The 18,697-nt window shown below is 40.1% G+C and overlaps 1 protein-coding gene and 1 pseudogene across 2 annotated transcripts; one reads left to right on the top strand and one right to left on the bottom strand.

Moving 5' to 3' along the window:
• The first annotated feature begins 1,033 nt into the window (after nt 1-1,033).
• On the top strand, nt 1,034-9,950 carry LOC109871169 (rac GTPase-activating protein 1-like; annotated as a pseudogene).
• A 1,266-nt stretch (nt 9,951-11,216) lies between these two features.
• LOC109871068 (mannose-1-phosphate guanyltransferase alpha-A) lies at nt 11,217-18,313 on the bottom strand. 2 transcript variants are annotated; one of them, XM_020461872.2, is made up of 13 exons: nt 18,170-18,299; nt 17,372-17,469; nt 17,186-17,289; nt 16,883-17,075; nt 16,692-16,751; nt 16,479-16,609; nt 16,321-16,335; nt 15,351-15,491; nt 14,338-14,435; nt 14,194-14,240; nt 12,440-12,532; nt 12,067-12,235; nt 11,217-11,863 (listed from the first exon to the last, which is right to left on the bottom strand). In XM_020461872.2, the coding sequence occupies exons 1-13, from the start codon at nt 18,207-18,209 to the stop codon at nt 11,763-11,765; spliced, it is 1,290 nt and encodes a 429-aa protein (XP_020317461.1). In that variant the 5' UTR covers nt 18,210-18,299; the 3' UTR covers nt 11,217-11,762. The 2 variants fall into 2 exon arrangements, with proteins under 2 accessions (XP_020317461.1, XP_020317462.1); XM_020461873.2 differs by lacking the exon at nt 16,321-16,335 and having other exon boundaries at nt 18,170-18,313.
• Between the last annotated feature and the right edge of the window lie 384 nt (nt 18,314-18,697).

Genomic DNA, 18,697 nt, shown 5'->3' with positions numbered 1-18,697 from the left:
TCTATTAATATGCACTCTAAAAATAAAAGGTTCCTGGAGTATCCTTTAGGGGTTCTTCAAATTGAAACTGTGGGGGAACCCCTATAAGTTCCTCAAAGAACCCCTTTAAATGAATCCTCGAAGAACCTTTTGAATAACATTTTGGCGTTAATTTTTGAACAACCCCCCTCCCCTATTATTATTATTAATAATAATAATGTTATTATTGTTTTGTTAGTCATCTGTATAATTACATTTTTTTCATCCTCCCGACACCTCTGATGAATATAACAGGAAACCTGTTTGATCACCATGCACTGCAAAATCATTCTGGCTAAGGATAAGGAGAACAACATATATTGGACATGGGGCTCTGCTGGAAGTTTACCTCATATTATTAATAATAATACACACAACAATAGCACAATAATTTAGTTGTCAGTGTTCATTATAATGAACCCCACCTCCTATGGGGTTCTTGGAAGAAACTTTTGGGAGCAATTTTCAGTGCTAAGAACCCTAAGCTTCTTCAGTTTCTTTAGTTTATGGTTTACGCAGCTTGTTGGCCAATCAGCGTTTCACAATGAGTTCAAAGCACTTGAATATATCAAAGCATTATTTACGACTTCACTACTGGTAAATTCCCAACTCCCACTTGGATACGAATGCAACATTATCCTGGGACTTGTAGATAAGTGAATGCATAGTCAAATTAATTTTTGTGTGTAGGCTACAGGATTTAAATGTTGGCACACTACTCCACTATGCCATTTCGCTTTTGTTCAGTTCAGAACATTACAGCCCCTAAAAAGATGTGACAAGACAAAATGTTGAATGGTACACAGTATGGCTTCAGACATGTTGTCACTTGAGACACATTTCAAGACGTATTCCATTCTAATGCGTCAAACTAAAAGACATGTTCATGTGTGAATGGTGGTGAGATGTTATGGCCAAATCTTGCAATTCGCATGTACACATTTCATGTCATGGCATATTCTCTTTTTTTGTTCTATCATTATACACATTTGGAACATAGAATGATGTCTATGTCATGCCAGAATTCATTGAAGTAGTGAAAAACTATGATGTCACCAAGAGGAAATGGCTACCTGTGGAGCTGGAGCTGAAGAGACAAGGAGCTGATGGCAAAGTCAGACATAGCCCAGGCTGCCCTGGAGGTTAAACTGAAAAAATGTCGCAACCAGGTCAATGTGGAGATTAAGAAGCGCTATAAGCCCGAAGCAGACTTTCAGCACTTGGTATGGATCCCTTTAACTTTGTTAGGCTGTCCTATTGGAGCTCATGATTTAGACTTTGAGGTCAAGAATTCATTATCATGGTACGTGTCCGATTGTTATTAGCACCATCATCTCGAACTTCCCAACATGCTTCTCATAAACTGAAGCCACTTACAGTTTGTTGATCAATAAATGTCTTGGCGCTCTACAGACATTTCCTTTGACCTCGTGGCTTGGTTTTTGATCTGACGTTGACTGTCAACTCTGGGACCTTATATAGACAGGTGTGTGCCTTTCCAAATCATGTCCAACCAATTGAATTTGCCACAGGTGGACTCCAATCATGTTGTAGAAACATCTCAAGGATGATCAATGGAAACAGGATGCACCTGAGCTCAATTTCGAGTCTCATAGCAAAGGGTCAGATTACTTATGTAAATAAGGTATTTCTGTTTTTTATTATTCATAAATGTGCAAACATTTCTAAAAACCTGTTTTTGCTTTGTCATTATGGTGTATTGTGTGTAGATTGATGAGATTCTTTTCATTTTTTTAACCACTTTTAGAATAAGGCTGTAACTTAACAAAATTAGGAAAAAGTGAAGGGGTCTGAATATTTTCAGAATGCACTCTATATCCACACAGCAGCGACAATTGCAACTGACGTGTGATATACTGGTTCACGACAGGAAGTCCAATGCATGCCTGAATGATGAGCAGAGATCTATGCTGGCCAACTTCAACCACAGGGGAGCCAATGTCACCCAACACAAGAGCAAACAATAGGCTACTACAAGTATAGTCATATCCCAGTTCTTTTTTAAATGACCTCATACTTTATTCATTTGGGTTTTGTTTCTATTGATTTCTCATTCAATTATCTGTCATTGACGAGTCTTCATTCCTGTCTCACTCTGATATTAGTTATGATAGAACTGATGATGACACTTTATCACTGAAAATCCACATTTAAACCAAGATTAAATTATTTCATATGTACCCTTATATGACAGTGTAAAAGCTTGTGGCTTGTGGATGGTCTGTGTATCACTCTTTCACGTAGTGTTTCAATGTGTACAGGTCCTGGATATAACAGTGGTATACCACTTAAGTCGAGGGCAAGAGAAAAAAGGGTAAGTGTGGACCAGAGGAGGCTAGTGGGAGGAGCTATAGGAGGATGGGCTCATTGTAATGGCTGGAATGGATTTAATGGAACGGAGTCAAATGTTGTTTCCATATGTTTGATGTGTTTTGTTACCAATCCATCCTCCCACCAGCCTCCTATGGTGTGGACCTCTTGAGGTTTAAGTTATGATTAATTTTGATAGATCTTTGACCCATGTTCTGCACTTTTGGGCATTCCAAGCTATCTTCCATGATACCGAATGCAGGTGCTCCCGCTGGAAAGACAGGAAGAGTAGGTGGTCGCTCAGAAGATCACCTTCGGGGAAGACGAGTGGAAAAGGTAAGCAGAGGCATAATGTGGATTTGACCCATACTTTTCATAAAAACAAGGCTGCAACATGGAGGTCTATGGATTGGTTAACTTTAATAATTCGAAAACAATTCACTGGGGTTTCAGTTTCAACCACATAAAAACGATTAACTGAATTGTTCAACTTGAAAATCGATTCTTTGTCCTTTGTTTCAAAATTGATGCTTCTGGTTTTACACTAAATCTTTTACTAATAAGTATTGGCCTTCACAATGCAAAAGCAGTCCAGTTTTCTGAATGTTATTTGAACCACCTGGAGTGGAACTAAGGCCTTTTTACCAGGAAGACAGTTACTTGGTTCAGCCAGTCTATCTTAAGCCCTTGGCACAAATACATGAGTTTATTTTTAGTTCAAACATATAGATTCATTTGATCAGCCGGTCGTTAGGTCTTTGAAAATAAATCATTAGACATTGTGTGGGATAGAAATAACCTTACTGGATAATCAATTAACAGAGAACCCTTAATATACACCATGATTTGTCTAGTGTTACAGTTACCAAAACATTAATGCGGAATCATCTGCTGTGTTCCTGGCCATTGTGTCCCTGTAGTTGGGCCTAGTGTGTTGTCACTTCCTATTAGCTGGCGTATTCATCAGGCCCTCTGCTCAGCGTCATCCTCTCAGTGCACAGAGCAGCACACCCATCTGCTCAGGTGGAAATAGCACAGGACCATTCACATTGTGCGTCCCAAATGGCACCCTATTCCCTATATAGTTAACTACACGCAATATATAAAAGTATGTGGACACCCCTTTAAATTAGTTAATTTGGCTATTTCAGCCACACCCATTGCTGACAGGTGTATAAAATAGAGGACACAGCCAACTTTAAACATCTGCTATCTGAGCAGCTAACCGATCGCTGCAGCTGTACATAGTCCATCGGTAAATAGCCCACCCTATTTACCTACCTAATCATACTGTTTTTATTTATTTACTTTTCTGCTCTTTTACACACCAGTATCTCTACCTGCACATGACCATCTGACCATTTATCACTCCAGTGTTAATCTGCTAAATTGTAATTATTCGCCTACCTCCTCATGCCTTTTGCACACAATGTATATAGACTCTTTTTTTCCCTTTTTTTTCTCTACTGTGTTATTGACTTGTTTATTGTTTACTCCATGTGTAACTCTGTGTTGTTGTCTGTTCACACTGCTATGCTTTATCTTGGCCAGGTCGCAGTTGTAAGTGAGAACTTGTTCTCAACTAGCCTACCTGGTTAAATAAAGGTGAAATAAATCAAAATAAAATCTCCATAGCCAAACATTGGCCATAGAATGGCCTTACTGAAGAGCTCAGTGACTTTCAACGTGTTACCGTCATAGGATGCCACCTTTCCAACAAGTCAGTGCCCCACTCAACTGTAAGTGCTGTTATTGTGAAGTGGAAACATCTAGGAGCAACAATGGCACAGTTGAGAAGTGGTAGGCCCCACAAGCTCACGGAACGGGACCGTCAAGCATGTAGCGCGTAAAAATCGTCTGTCCTCGGTTGCAACACTCACTACCGAGTTTCAAAATGCCACTGGAAGCCACGTCAGCACAATAACTGTTCGTTGGGAGCTTCATGAAATGGGTTTCCATGGCCGAGCAGCCGCACACAAGCCTAAGATCACCATGCGCAATGCCAAGCGTCTCCTGGAGTGGTGTAAAGCTCTCCCCCATTGGACTCTGGAGCAGTGGAAACGTGTTCTCTGGAGTGATGAATCACACTTCACCATTTGGCAGTCCGACAGACGAATCTGAGTTTGGCGGATGCCAGGAGAATGCCACCTGCCCGAATGCATAGTGCATTCTGTTTTTCATGATTCGGGCTAGGCCCCTAAGTTCCAGTGAAGAACAATCTTAACACTACAGCATACAATGACATTCTAGACGATTCTGTACTTCCAACTTTGTGGCAACAGTTTGGGGAAGGCCCTTTCCTGTTTCAACATGACAATGACCCGTGCACAAAGCGATGTCCAAACAGAAATGGTTTGTTGAGATCTGTGTGGAAGAACTTGACTGGCCTGCACAGAGCCCTGACCTCAACCCTATCAAACACCTTTTGGATGAATTTGAACGCCAACTGCGAGCTAGGTCTAATCGCACAACTTCAGTGTCCAACCTAACTAATGCTCTTGTGGCTGAATGGAAGCAAGTCCCCATAGCAATGTTACAACATCTAGTGGAAAGCCTTAACAGAATAATGGAGGCTGTAATAGCAGCAAAGGGGGGGGGGGGACAACTCCATATTAATGCCCATGATTTAGAAATTAGATGTTCAATGAGCAGGTGTCCACATACTTTTGGTCAGGTAGTGTATATATACTGGGTGTACAAAACATTAAGGACGCCTGCTCTTTCCATGACACAGACTGACTAGCTGAATCCAGGTGAAAGCTATGATCCCTTATTGGTGTCACCTTTTTAAATCCACTTCAATCAGTGTAGAGGTGGCAGGTAGCCTAGCGGTTAGAACATTGGGCCAGTAGCCGAAAGGTCACTGGTTCGAATACCTGAGCCTTCGAGGTGCCCTTGAGCAAGGCAGTTAACCCTAATTTCCTCCAGGGGTGCATTACTAAAAAGGTTGAACATGTAAAACAACACATTTCACTGCACCTATCTGGTGTATGTGACAATAAAACAAGTTTTATTTCATTTATTTTTTTACTACTTTTAGTGCAGGAAGGAATATGGTATCATCTGGGATGTAGCCTTTCTGACTGCCTTGTCACATTTATTGTCCTCCCACATGCACTGTAGAGATCACTTCACTCTGAGGGAGCAAAGACTACTCAGCACTGTGTGAGTTCATTCAATATGAGTAGGCCCACTCATTAATCTTGAAAATGGCAAGTGTTTCATACTTTTATTCAGAAAGTTGAGACTACGATTGTGAAAGCAACCGTCACAAACCCAGAGACTTTCCGGCAAGAGCATTTGGAAAGGACAATAAAGCCTACTTAACTCAATCCCTGCGGCTCAAGCTGTTTTTCCCCAATTCCCATGCAATAAAATTGTCAATGTTCTTGACTCCCAATGATGAAACCACTGATGACCCTGAAACCACTGTGGAGCTCGACACCATAGCAGAGATGGAAATGACGACCACCACAGAGCCCAGACTCAAACGGGTCTTCACTCCCACTTTGAGACACTACTTCCTGTCTAAAGTAAGAACTGTCTCATTGATACCATCTTCTCATGTTAAACTACAGTTGAAGTGAGAAGTTTACATACACCTTAGCCAAATACATTTAAACTCAGGTTTTCACAATTCCTGACATTTAATCCTAGTAAAAATTCCCTGTCTTAGGTCAGTTAGGATCAGCACTTTATTTTAAGAATGTGAAATGTTGATTTATTTCAGCTTTTATTTCTTTCATCACATACCCAGTGTGTCAGAATTTTACATATTAGTATTTGGTAGCATTGCCTTTTAATTGTTTAACTTGGGTCAAACGTTTCGGGTAGCCTTCCACAAGCTTCCCACAATAAGTTGGGTGAATTCTGGCCCATTCCTCCTGACAGAGCTGGTGTAACAGAGTCAGGTTTGTAGGCCTCCTTGCTCACACACGCTTTTTCAGTTCTGCCCACAAATTTTCTATAGGATTGAGGTCAGGGCTTTGTGATGGCCACTCTAATACCGTGACTTTGTTGTTCTTAAGCCATTTTGCCACAACTTTGGAAGTATGCTTGTGGTCATTGTCCATTTGGAAGACCCATTTGAGACCAAGCTTTAACTACCTGACTGATGTCCTGAGATGTTGCTTCAATATATCCACGTAATTTTCCCCTCATGATTTGCACTTTTCGCACCAAAGTACGTTCATCTCTAGGAGACAGAATGCGTCTTCTTCCTGAGCGGTATGATGGATGCGTGGTCCCATGGTGTTTGTACTTGCGTACTATTGTTTGTACAGATGAACATGGTACATGCAGGCATTTGGAAATTGCTCCCAAGAATTAACCAGACATGTGGAGGTCTGGTTGATTTTACCATGATGTCAAGCAAAGAGGCACTGATTTTGAAGGTAGACCTTGAAATACATCCACAGCTACACCTCCAATTGACTCAAATGATGTCAATTAGCCTATCAGAAGCTTCTAAAGCCATGACATAATTTGTTAGTACTATTTAGAATATGTATAGAACTTTTAACCGTCTGGGCTCTATTCAGTTGATTAGTCCAGAAACATGTGAGCCATGTCGGAAGAGGATCCAGTTCGGATAGATGGCCATGAAGTCCAGGGACTGCTTTGTGGTAGCTCATCCCGAATGTAAACAGAAGTGCCTGAACTACTCTGTCTCTGCCTCATGTGGAGCTCATGGATCTGAAGTACCTCAACTCAATATTCCCAAAAGTTCCAACCTTGCTTTGTTTGTTAAAAATAAGCATTTCTCATTCATTTGCAGGACACGTTAGAGAGCTTTGCCCCACCTACCCAGCTTAGGATCCCTCAGATAATTGTTCAGTGCGTGAATGAAATTGAGAAAAGAGGATTGGAGGAGCAATATTATTCTCAATCTGGAATAGTTTCTATTCAGACACATTTCTATTTTACTAGTTATCAGCATGTTTGACTTCCTCCTTCCTCTGTTGTTGCAGAAAGGCATTTAACATGTTCCTGGGGGTGAGCGTATGGTGAAGCAGCATGCCCAGAGTGGATGACATACACATAATTTCCTGAGGAAACTGAAGGAGTCTCTCATCACCTTCAGGCTGCATAGAACCTTCATGGAGGCCTGTGGTATGTGATCACTTTTAATGACAGGGTTGGGGTCAATTCGGAATTACTGAATTTAATTAAATTCAAAAAATGAATTTGAATTGGCTACACCTCACAGCAAGCATAATTTGAATTACATTTGAATTGAAGGAAGCAGAATTGAATTCAAAGCAATTCAAAGCTATTTAACTGAGATGTGAAACATGAAAGTTTCATTCAGTTGACAAAAGGATAGGCCACTTATTATTGCAAAGCATACAACAAATAAAGACTATGATGATGTGTATAATAAATATGCCTTTTGAATTTTGTTTCACAGTCATCAGGGAGTTGTCAAATATTACAACATTAACCATCTACCCTAAATGGGTCAGGTTAACGCATTCTCCAACACTTGGTACCTAAGGGTTTGCGAGGCGATTTTGAGATGCTCATTAAAAATCCATCCATGAGCGTTACTGCCAAATGCACTGCATCAATCATTATATTCATGTAGATTACATAGCTCAGATACTTTAGTGCGGCTTCAAACCAGAGGCCAAATCACTGTAAATGTTTGAGTGCAACACTCAGAAATCCTGCTTTACACATTCAGGGTCGAGTCCTAACTTCCACTTAATTCAAATTCTCACTTCATCTCCCAATGACATCAAAATGCATGACTATAAAGTGAAAATTCTACTGAAGTGGAAGTTATGCTTTGGCCAACACAATGAACAGTCACAGGGTAATTTCTTGGGGTGTGACCAATTCAAAAATGTAATTGTAATTAAAGGAACCCCCCACCAGAGGAATTTGCTGCCACTATTTTAACGTAATTTCCTGTCCTAGAGAGGAAATGCACGTTTAGGTTCCACCTTCGAATTCAGAATTGACCCTAACCCTGTTTAATGATAATCAATTACCCTATGGCTGTTTATAAACTTCCACTTAAGTAGAATTTTCACTTTAGCTTGAAAATTTGAGTTGAGTGGAAGTTAGGTTTCCCCCTGAGTGTGTGAAGCAGGATTTCTGAGTGTTGCACGCAAAGTGATTTGGCCTATGGTTTGGTTGCTAAAGTATCTAAACTATGTAATCTACATGAATATAATGATTGATGGAATGCATTTGGCAGTAATGCTCATGGATGGATTTGTAATGAGCATCTCAAAATCACCTCGCAAACCTTTAGGTATCAAGCGCTGGAGAATGTTTACACTTAACCTCATCCATTCAGGGCAGATGGTTATTTCCTTGTTGTAATATGACTCCCTGATAACTGTAAAACTCCCTGATGACTATAAAAATATCAACACTGAATATTTCTCCCAGCCCAGTTTGTCTACTTCCAGCATATTAATTTCAATCTTATATATGGTCTTGAGTGAAGAGTAAGTGGTAATTTGTGGCATGCTGGGAATGAGCCCATTTAAATCAGTCTCTCTCGCTCTCTGCCTCAAAGCCGATTGACTTCAGGACATAACACCAACCCTTTTGTAAATTGCATTGAGATGTCTGAAGGAGCCCAGGGCATTTGCCATCCACAAAACGACTAATGCTACAAAGAACTATAATGTATCTCTAGAGGCCTTCTGAGTCATAATGGAGTGAGTGAATCAACAAAGAGATAATTGCCAGAGGGAGTGTAGATTATTTTGAGGTATAACGTTATTGTATGTCTCTCAGCATTTTTCTCTGCTGTTCTTTGTCCTAAGGGCCTCACTGATGGGTTGTGTATCGCTTATAGAGATTACAGATGACGACAACAGTGCAGCAATCATTTACCAGGCCATAGCAGATCTGCCAAAACCGAACAGTGACACACTGGTTTTCCTCATGCTGTATCTGCCGAGGTAACACCTAAGGGTGATGGGATACCTCCCTGTGTCTTTAGAGTGATTATTATTTTTTCTCCCCGAGAGGGTACTATTTCCTCAACTTACAGTTCCATAAAAGACTAATCCCATAACTTATCAGGAAATTGAGCAAAATTGGAACACTCAGATGCAGGTTATTGCAAGAGTAAACAGGAAGTTTATATTCAAGAGGTTAATGTCTTCTTAAGAAGTTTATTGCACACTGCCTTACTGCCCACTGTAGAGTCCTGCAGAGCCCCTTGTGTCAAATGGGACCAGAACAGAACAATTTGTCCAGGATGTTTGGACCAACCATTTTGGGACATGGAGTGGCAGAGCCCCTCCCCACGACCCTTATGAGAGAAACAAACACAAAGCCAAAAGGTGGGCACTGTCTTGTGTATAAATGTCATGCAATTGTGATCTTCACTATTTCACAGTGTTTCAGTATTTAAAAAGAAAAAAAATATCAAGTGTCACATTGAGTATTTCCATTGATCTGGTCCTTTCAGTGCTGTAACATTTCTGCAATGCTACCCATGTAGATGCATGCAGTATGTGTAATGCCTCTGCATTTGTGAACCAGGTTACTGTCGATTTCATCATCTCTCTCAGATCACAGGCCGAATGCTGTCGTTCCCTGCTGAGAACTGGAAACGCCACCTCATGGTGTAGAACCAGGTTATATCAGTGATCGATGCCAATGTCAGCCACAGCATAGACAGAGGGCAAACAAACAACCTGACACAAACACTCAGCTGCTGTGTGCTATTGAGAAACTCCACCGTCAATGACTACTCAACAGCCCTTGCCCAAATGTAACCGGGGTGATGTGTCAGTTTTAATGTACACGATGCTGGATTAGGACAAAAGCTGAATCCTCATGGTGCCTCCAACAAGGAACTACCATCTCTTCAGATAGTCTGTTTAACCCACCGACTTCCCCTGAGCTGTGTAAATACCCTAAGACTCCTACCCATGGTTCCCTAAAGGGCAGAATGAAGAATGCCTTCAATACATAAGGCCACTTTTATTTAATTAAAATTGTTTTTGAAATCTTTTAACACTTTTGAAATTTGTCAAAATATTTTTGCAGATGGCATATGACAATTTGCTACCTTTTCTCATTGTCCTTGTTAGAATTGGCTTTTTTTGCAGTAGCAGGGCAAAGACTGACACGGTTAAAGTCATTTACGTCCCTCAACTGATATCACTGTGGTTTCCTGACTTCATTAAATTGGATTAGTTTTGTGTGGATAGTTCAGTGGAACGAAGAACGTTGGTATGTTCTTGGGAAAATAAAAGCACTTCACATTTGACAACATATCTGTGTAAAAATGTTATATTATATGAAATGTTAAGTATTGTAAAATGGAGTATGATAGGGCAGTGTACATTTGAGGAACTCTCAGCACTAACGCATGACAAACACAATTGGGTAGCTGTGATTCATAATGCAGTTTTTTTCAAACATTTCTGCATGATCGTGAGAACCAATTTTTTTCTTAAACTTGGAACTGATGGTTGCAATTTTATTACAAAAAAAAAACACAGTCTGAACCATAAGTGATTGATTAAAGCCAAAATCATTCCATTTCAAAATGAGTCACGCAGGAACAAAATGTAATTATGGTTAACTATATCCCATTATGATTGTCACAAATAACAAAGTACAGAATCGAAGGCCAGAATCTCCAGGTCACCTGTTATGTTCAAATTTCAAGCAAACATTTCTTGATTGCTATTTAAAAGTGGAAAACGGCAATTGATACATCCATTTTTGGACTTTTGCAGATTGCCCCTTTAATCAAAAGAAACATGAGACGGTCAACAATGTATTTCAGAGAAGAATGTCAGAATAACTCAAATGCAATTAAAATGGTCACGTTTTAAATCAAAGCACTCATGTTGAAAGGCCCCCAAATTATCACTCAATAATTAAACAGTTTGTAACCAATTCCTTTTATTTTGCAATCTTATAAAAGTCTGCAGCTGATTAGTTTACATTTTCAAAACGCATTTTCTGAGTAACAAAAGGTTAGCACCACCACCTAAAGTAAAGTAATGCCAGCAACCCCATGCCAAAATATGACCATTATTTTATAATTCCCCTTACATGGTAGTGAATCCATCATACAGAGCTCATTATAGGGCTAGTGCAGAAATGTAACAGTTAAAATACATTTTATGAAATGTACGTTTCATAAAAGTGGTGGGATGACATTCAGACGTGTCGAAGTAATCAAACCAACCAACGCTCATCATCAGCCTCCCAAAGCATCTCAAATGATGGTAACGTCAGTTAATGCATAAAAGGGGGGGGGGATACACAATCAAATCTAGAACTTTCCAAACACCTAAATAAGTGTCATCTCCTTTTTATATATTTATCTTATGTACAATAACCCAGAGGCAGTGGCATTGTTCTTCAAGCTAAAATCCTTCATTTGGTTTGACACTAAATGAACAGCGCACACAGAAAATTAACTACAATATAATTTGGTTTTTGAAGCTCCGGTTGAGGTCTTTGTATGGCAGAACAATTGAGTTCAGTATGATTACCTCGGCCGGGATAGTTACATTACAACCTGAAAAAAATAGCAATATTAAAGCATTGTCATGGTTACATGCTCTAAAAATCAACATGAATCCAATACCCTTTTCACACTATTGCCCTGAAATGCACTGTGCTGGCTCAGATATTTCCTTTTCAGCTAGTCCTTTCCAGCAACTATGGTGGAGGTGTAACCAGTCCAGCTCAACTCAATGTTGTAAGTTATAGGCAACTTACCAAGAATGGTGATTGATGGTGTGAGTTCTCCATCTCTGAAGAGTGTTTCACTATCTATTTTGGCATAGGGGTCATTTGGATTGGGGTCACTGGGAGTTCCTTCAACTCTGGCCCATTTGCCGATAGTGCTGTCCCATCCCACTATACAGTTCAACACACAACTGTGATCCTAAAAGAACCATATGAAAATGGAATTAGGTCAGTGTCAATTATCAATCCTACTTTAAACAAGTGGACATAATAAAAACATGATGTGTGCTATGATCAAGGGAAGAACAGCCATTTCAGCATTTATTTTTTGACTGAGGAACTGGCCAATTTTTCAAACAATAATTTGCCATAACGTTAAGGTAGGCCAATAGGAACTGCTTGCCTGTAGAGTAGCCCCATGGAGAATAATGGACTCCCTCACTCGCACCCCAGCCCCGATGGTCACACCTGTGCCTATGGAGACGTTGGGACCCAACTATAGAAAGAGATTTATTTAGATTATTTATTAGGTATCATTTATTGTCTTTTTGTTGTTGTAGCATGTAGTGTCATTGACTGTTGAGGAGTTGAATTGTATAGTATATACACCACCGTTCAAAAGTTGAAAGAAAAGCACATTTCTGTCCATTAAAATAACATCAAATTGATCAGAAATACAGAGTAGACATTTTTTATGTTGTAAATTACTATTGTAGCTGAAAACAGCAGATTTTAATGGAATATCTACATAGGTGTACAGAAGCACATTGTCAGCAACCATCACCCCTGTGTTCCAATGGCACGTGGGTATAAGCGAATCCAAGGTTTTCATTTAAAAAAGCTAAATGATCATTAGAAAACCCTTTTGCAATTATGTTAGCACAGCTGAAAACTGTTCTGATTAAAGAAGCAATAAAACTGGCTTTCTTTAGACTAGTTGAGTATCTGGAGCATCAGCATTTGTGGGTTCGATTACAGGCTCAAAATGGACAAAAACAAAGACCTTTCTTCTGAAACTCAGTCTATTCTTGTTCTGAGAAATGAAGGCTATTCCATGTGAGAAATTGCCAAGAAACTGAAGATCTCGCTGTGTACTACTCCCTTCACTGAACAGTGCACAGTGCAAACTGGCTCTAACCAGAATATAAAGAGTGGGAGGCCCCGGTGCTCAACTGAGCAAGAGGACAAGTATATTAAAGTGTCTAGTTTGAGAAACAGACATCTCATCTCACAAGTCCTCAACTGGCAGCTTCATTAAATAGTACCCGCAAAACACCAGTCTCAACGTCAACAGTGAAGAGGCGACTCCGGGATGCTGGCCTTCTAGGCAGAGTTGCAAAGAAAAAGCCATATCTCAGACTGGCCAATAAAAATAAAACATTAAGATGGGCAAAATAACAGACACTGGACAGAGGAAGATTGGAAAAAAAGTGTTATGGACAGACGGATCTAAGTTTGAGGTGTTCGGATCACAAAGAACAACATTCGTGAGACGCAAAAAATCTGTCAAGCATGGTAGATGCAGTGTTATGGTCTGGGGGTGCTTTGATGGTGGTAAAGTGTGAGATTTGAACAGGGTAAAAGGGATCTTGAAGAAGGCTATCACTCCATTTTGCAACACCATGCCATACCCTGTGGACGGCACTTAATTGGAGCCTATTTCCTCCTACAACAGGAAAATCACCCAAAGCACAGCACTAAACTATGCAAGAACTATTTAGAGAAGAAGCAGTCAGCTGGTATTCTGTCTATAGTGGCCAGCACAGTCACCGGATCTCAACCCTATTAAGCTGTTGTGGGAGCAGCTTGACCGTATGGTACGTAAGAAGTGCCCATCAAGCCAATACAATTTGTGGGAGGTGCTTCAGGAAGCATGGGGTGAAATCTCTTCAGATTATCTCAACAAATTGACAACTAGAATGCCAAAGGTCTGCAAGGCTGTAATTGCTGCAAATGGAGGATTCTTTGACGAAAGCAAAGTTTGAAGGACAATTATTTATTTAAATTAAAAATCAATATTTATAACCTTGTCAACGTCTTGACTATATTTCCAATTCATTTTGCAACTAATTTCATGTATGTTTTCAAAGAAAACAACATTTCTAAGTTCTCAAACTTTTGAATGGTACTGTATAGGTAAGTAGTAAGAGCACTTACCACCGCAGTAGGGTCAATATTGGCTGTTTGGTGAATGTAAACATTTCCTGGAACAAAAAAACAAAATTGGTATAAATACACGTGTAAAGACAACCAAAAACTTCAAAAAAGTAACAAAAAGGCAAGTAATGACCTATAACCTACCACTTATTCTAGGCCCTCCTTCCTTGTTTGTAGCCAGTCTTTCAGGGTGGGTTTTGTGGTACTGGTTGAGGTACAAGCGACTGGCGTATATTGCAGACCTGTCATTTTTTATTTACAAAAAGCAAATTGTAAAATGGGGAAATGTAAGATGACTAAAGTTAATAAACTCAGCAAAAAAAGAAAAGTCCCTTTTCAGGACCCTGTCTTTCTAAGATAATTCATAAAAATCCAAATTACTTCACAGATCTTCATTGTAAAGGGTTTAAACACCGTTTCCCATGCTTGTTCAATGAACCATAGACAATTAATGAACATGCACCTGTGGAACGGTCATTAAGACACTAACAGCTTACAGACGGTAGGCAATTAAGGTCACAGTTATGAAAACTTAGGACACTAAAGAGGCCTTTCTACGGACTCTGAAAAACACAAAATAAAGATGCCACGGGTCCCTGCTCATCTGCGTGAACGTGCCTTAGGCATGCTGCAAGCAGGCTTGAGGACTGCAGATGTGGCCAGGGCAATAAATTGCAATGTCTGTACTGTGAGACACCTAAGACAGCGCTATACACTATCAACAGATATTCTCATATCTGTTGATAGTGATTGCCGCCAGACTGGAGGTACAAGGACAAAAGACACATTATGTACGGTTGTATTGTATTGATGCCATTCCGTGAACACTGTATAGTTCTGTAGCCACTGACAAAGTCACTGCCTTCTGTTTTTTAGCTCTTGCAAGCCTCTCGGGCTGGCGTTTACAGAACATTTGGTGATTTCTGATTAAGATAAGGGCCTGCTCATAGAAGGCCAGTTAGACATTTTCCTGTGCTTGTTGCAACTCCTAATAAAAAATCTATCCGGCTTATTACCTTTACCCATGACTGGTCTCCTTTTTGTTCACCTGTAAATTCCTATTACACAGATTCAGAAGATGGTTGAGTATCCTACTCCAACATCTTCAGGTCCCACTGACCACACAAGTTATTCACAGATTGAGACGACCTACTCACCCTGCAGATTTGATTTGGCTCCAGATGGCAGGTGTTTTGTAGACATAGAGCTTGCCCTGCCCAGCCAGGGCTGTGAAGATGTCCTGTTCTAACCGAATGGCCTCAGCCCGATGCCAGCCATTGCCATTGGTCTGCTCGTCTCTGTGAGGAAGAGACCAATCTATGAGACCATGCTCTTAGCATTTATCTCTGGGCGCGTTTGTTTTGCATCATCCGGTAGCCACATTTTAGACCATTCAATTGGTTTTAAAGTGATACCTCCACCCAGAGCACCAGGCGATGCAAAACAAGCGTAATAAATAATTATCTCGTAGTGTTTTATAAATGTTAGCTCACAACCACTTCCGATTGGATTGTGACCTAAGGCTAGCTTGAAGGTCACAAGAAAGTTTGAAAGACTTTAGATGGGTCATTAACAGCACCAAAGTCACCAAGAAGAGTAATTGTCAAAAAGAGTAATTGATTCACCAAGTGCCCAAGGATACAGTGGGGATTGTTAAAAGTTGATATAGCACGGTAGTATTAAAATGGATTGTGAAAGCAAAAGTAATTTGACAAACGAGGGATCAGAGGCAACATGGTTGACTTGATTAATGGAACACATACTCAAGGAAGTCCAAAAATATTCTTATATCAAGGTCAATGTCACAACAGTCCCTTTGAATGGGTCCAAATTTGATAGTTAAATATTTGATTGTGCGATTTACTACTAACAAATTGTATAAATGTGTATGCCAACTCCTTCAATCTTGACAAATGATGATGATGTACACATCAAAAGATGAGTGAGTGTGTGGAAATAAACCTTCCAAAACACACCTTTGAGAGTGATTTATCACCCCATGTGCTAGTATTGTGACTCAATGAAGAGATACGCTTTTTAGATAGATATTTTTGTGTGACGTATTTGACTAATGCGTATCTCTACTCTAAAACCACACTGTGCAGTGGCCTAGTTGTACCGACTTACCCCTCGTATGGATATCTGGTGATGGGGACGGGAAACAGAATGATGGCAGGAAAGGGAAAAGGGAAAAAGACAAATGAGGAGAAACAATGATAGGAAATTTTCAATTTTGCATGCACCACTCCCATGCATAGGGTCCCAGGGGGATCCCTCCCACTCACAACAGCATGTCCTGCTGGTTCTTCTGGAAGACTGCCCCAATGTGTTGGAAGATCTCCGGGGTAAACAGGTAGATTCCACAGTTGATGATGTCACTCACAAAAGTGCTAGGCTTCTCCACATAATGTAAAACCTGAAATAAGAGCAATAGAAATACTTTCTGGGTCAAGTAATAATTGTAAATATAGAAGCGTGACTAAAATGTGCTGCATCACCTCATTCGTTTGCTGGTTTTCCACGATACAGCCATAGTTCATGGACTGCTTTCTGTTTGCCTGCAAAATAAAGAAAAATAAAACAAGTGAGAGACAAATAATGATATCCCATTGTCTCCATCAAGCATATTCCCAACTTTTCCCTGTATTGTTGAAGGCCTAAGCCATAGAAATCATGGATGTCTCCTCACAGTTGTCCCCAGGATGACGAAACTGCTAGACTCTCCGTGTTCCTTCTGGAAGTTGAGCATCTCTGGTAGAGGAAACTCAGAGCACACGTCAGCATTCATAATGAAGAACGCCTCAGGGCCACCAGATAGAATCTGATCTCTGAAATGGTAGATGCCGCCTCCAGTGCCCAAAGCAGCATACTCCTGCAAATACCTACATATTTTCAACAAGTTCATCAATTAGACTACTGTCCATCCATGTGTTCTAGGCTTTGTCTTATTATGACAACGTTGACACAAAATGACTATGATCATCTCCTTTACCTGATTGAGATTTTGAATTCCTGCTGTGCGCTAGACATGAATCTGGTAAGTTCTTCATTTGGCTGGTAAAAGCCAATTAGCAAAATCTCCTTCATATTTGGCACCTATGGGAAAAATGCAAACCATGTTTCTTTCTACCAATGATGAAGAGAGGGAGATTTATTATTTTTGTCAGTGCTAACCTACCTTGGCACATTCTTCAACGTGATGCTGAAGCATGGGCACACCAGCCACTGGAAACAAGGGTTTCGGGACCTCAAAGGACAATGGTCGAAACCGTGTACCTGTATGACAAGTAGAGCAAAAGTCACCTGCTCAGTTGATCATAATTACATTTTGATGACCTGTCTATCCTCGATCAGCACGCCAGTTCTTTCTGGAAATAATTAGAAGTTACCTGGGGAAAATTAAAATAAGCTATACTATCCTAGATTATATTATATGGAGTTGAAAGCACCCCTATTCTATTATTTTCTGTTCTATTTTGGTCTAGTGTTGAAAGCCCCAACTTGTGCAATGTGACAATTCAAGTATCTAGCACAGAATGTCTATGCCAGGCTATATTGACAGCTAGCTGTCAGCCCTTTTTCGACAACGCTCATCGGAAAAATTCTTAGATATGGCAAACTGCACCTGAGAGTTTCCATGTTCACGCCACGTCATTCATTAGCCTACAACTAGGGTGTATTCATTATGCAGATTATCTTGCAAAACGTTTTGCTCCAAACGCTCTTCAACGTGACGGAGAAGCGGTTTTCTTAAACGTACATTGTCGTTCATTTTAATTGTATGGTTTCCACGCGTTGCCATTCAAATCTGTAATAGTCTGCGAAGTGTTTGGCACAAGCACCTATCGAATACGAATACACCCCTAAACTAGCCCTTCAGAGCCAGGCTAGCTAACAGCTAGCTAGATATGTGGCTCTAGATAGCAGAACTGGAGGAATTAACATGTATGAATTTAGTAATTTACTTAACACTCACCTTTCTGTGGGCCTCCAATAAGAATCACAGATTTCAGCATCTTGAATTTGTTGTAGCTAACGTTAGCTGTCTACTAGTAATCTGGATCAAATCCTGACTTTGTCTTCTTCCTGTTTGTTTGTTTTTGCTTAAAACGTCATCACGTAAAACGGAGGATTGTGGGAAGTGGTGTTTTGTATACCTTTGTATATCAGAGGCATGTCAAATAATGAGTGGATGAATGCTGTGATGTTATATTCTGCTAGTTGTGACATGAATTATATTTGATTGTAAAACTTTAATGGGGGTATTACATGAATGTATCCTGCTCATCACATTCTCTTCTTCCCACTACTAGGATTCCTTAATGTCTCAAAGTCAGTTCAAACCAGGTCAAACACCTGCTTCACACTGATACCTGTTGTTTCACATCATATTTATGCATGAAAACTGCCTAAGGTCAAAGAAGATCATGAACTTCAATAAAAGAGAACTATACATAAACAGATACAATAACAGGGGAGTTTACTTTCTTATTTGCTCATTAAA

The sequence above is a fragment of the Oncorhynchus kisutch genome, linkage group LG26 (genome assembly GCF_002021735.2).
Source record: "Oncorhynchus kisutch isolate 150728-3 linkage group LG26, Okis_V2, whole genome shotgun sequence".
NCBI lineage: Eukaryota > Metazoa > Chordata > Actinopteri > Salmoniformes > Salmonidae > Oncorhynchus > Oncorhynchus kisutch.
The sequence above is the reverse complement of the archived record's forward strand: the minus strand, read 5'-3'. Positions and strand labels throughout refer to the sequence as shown.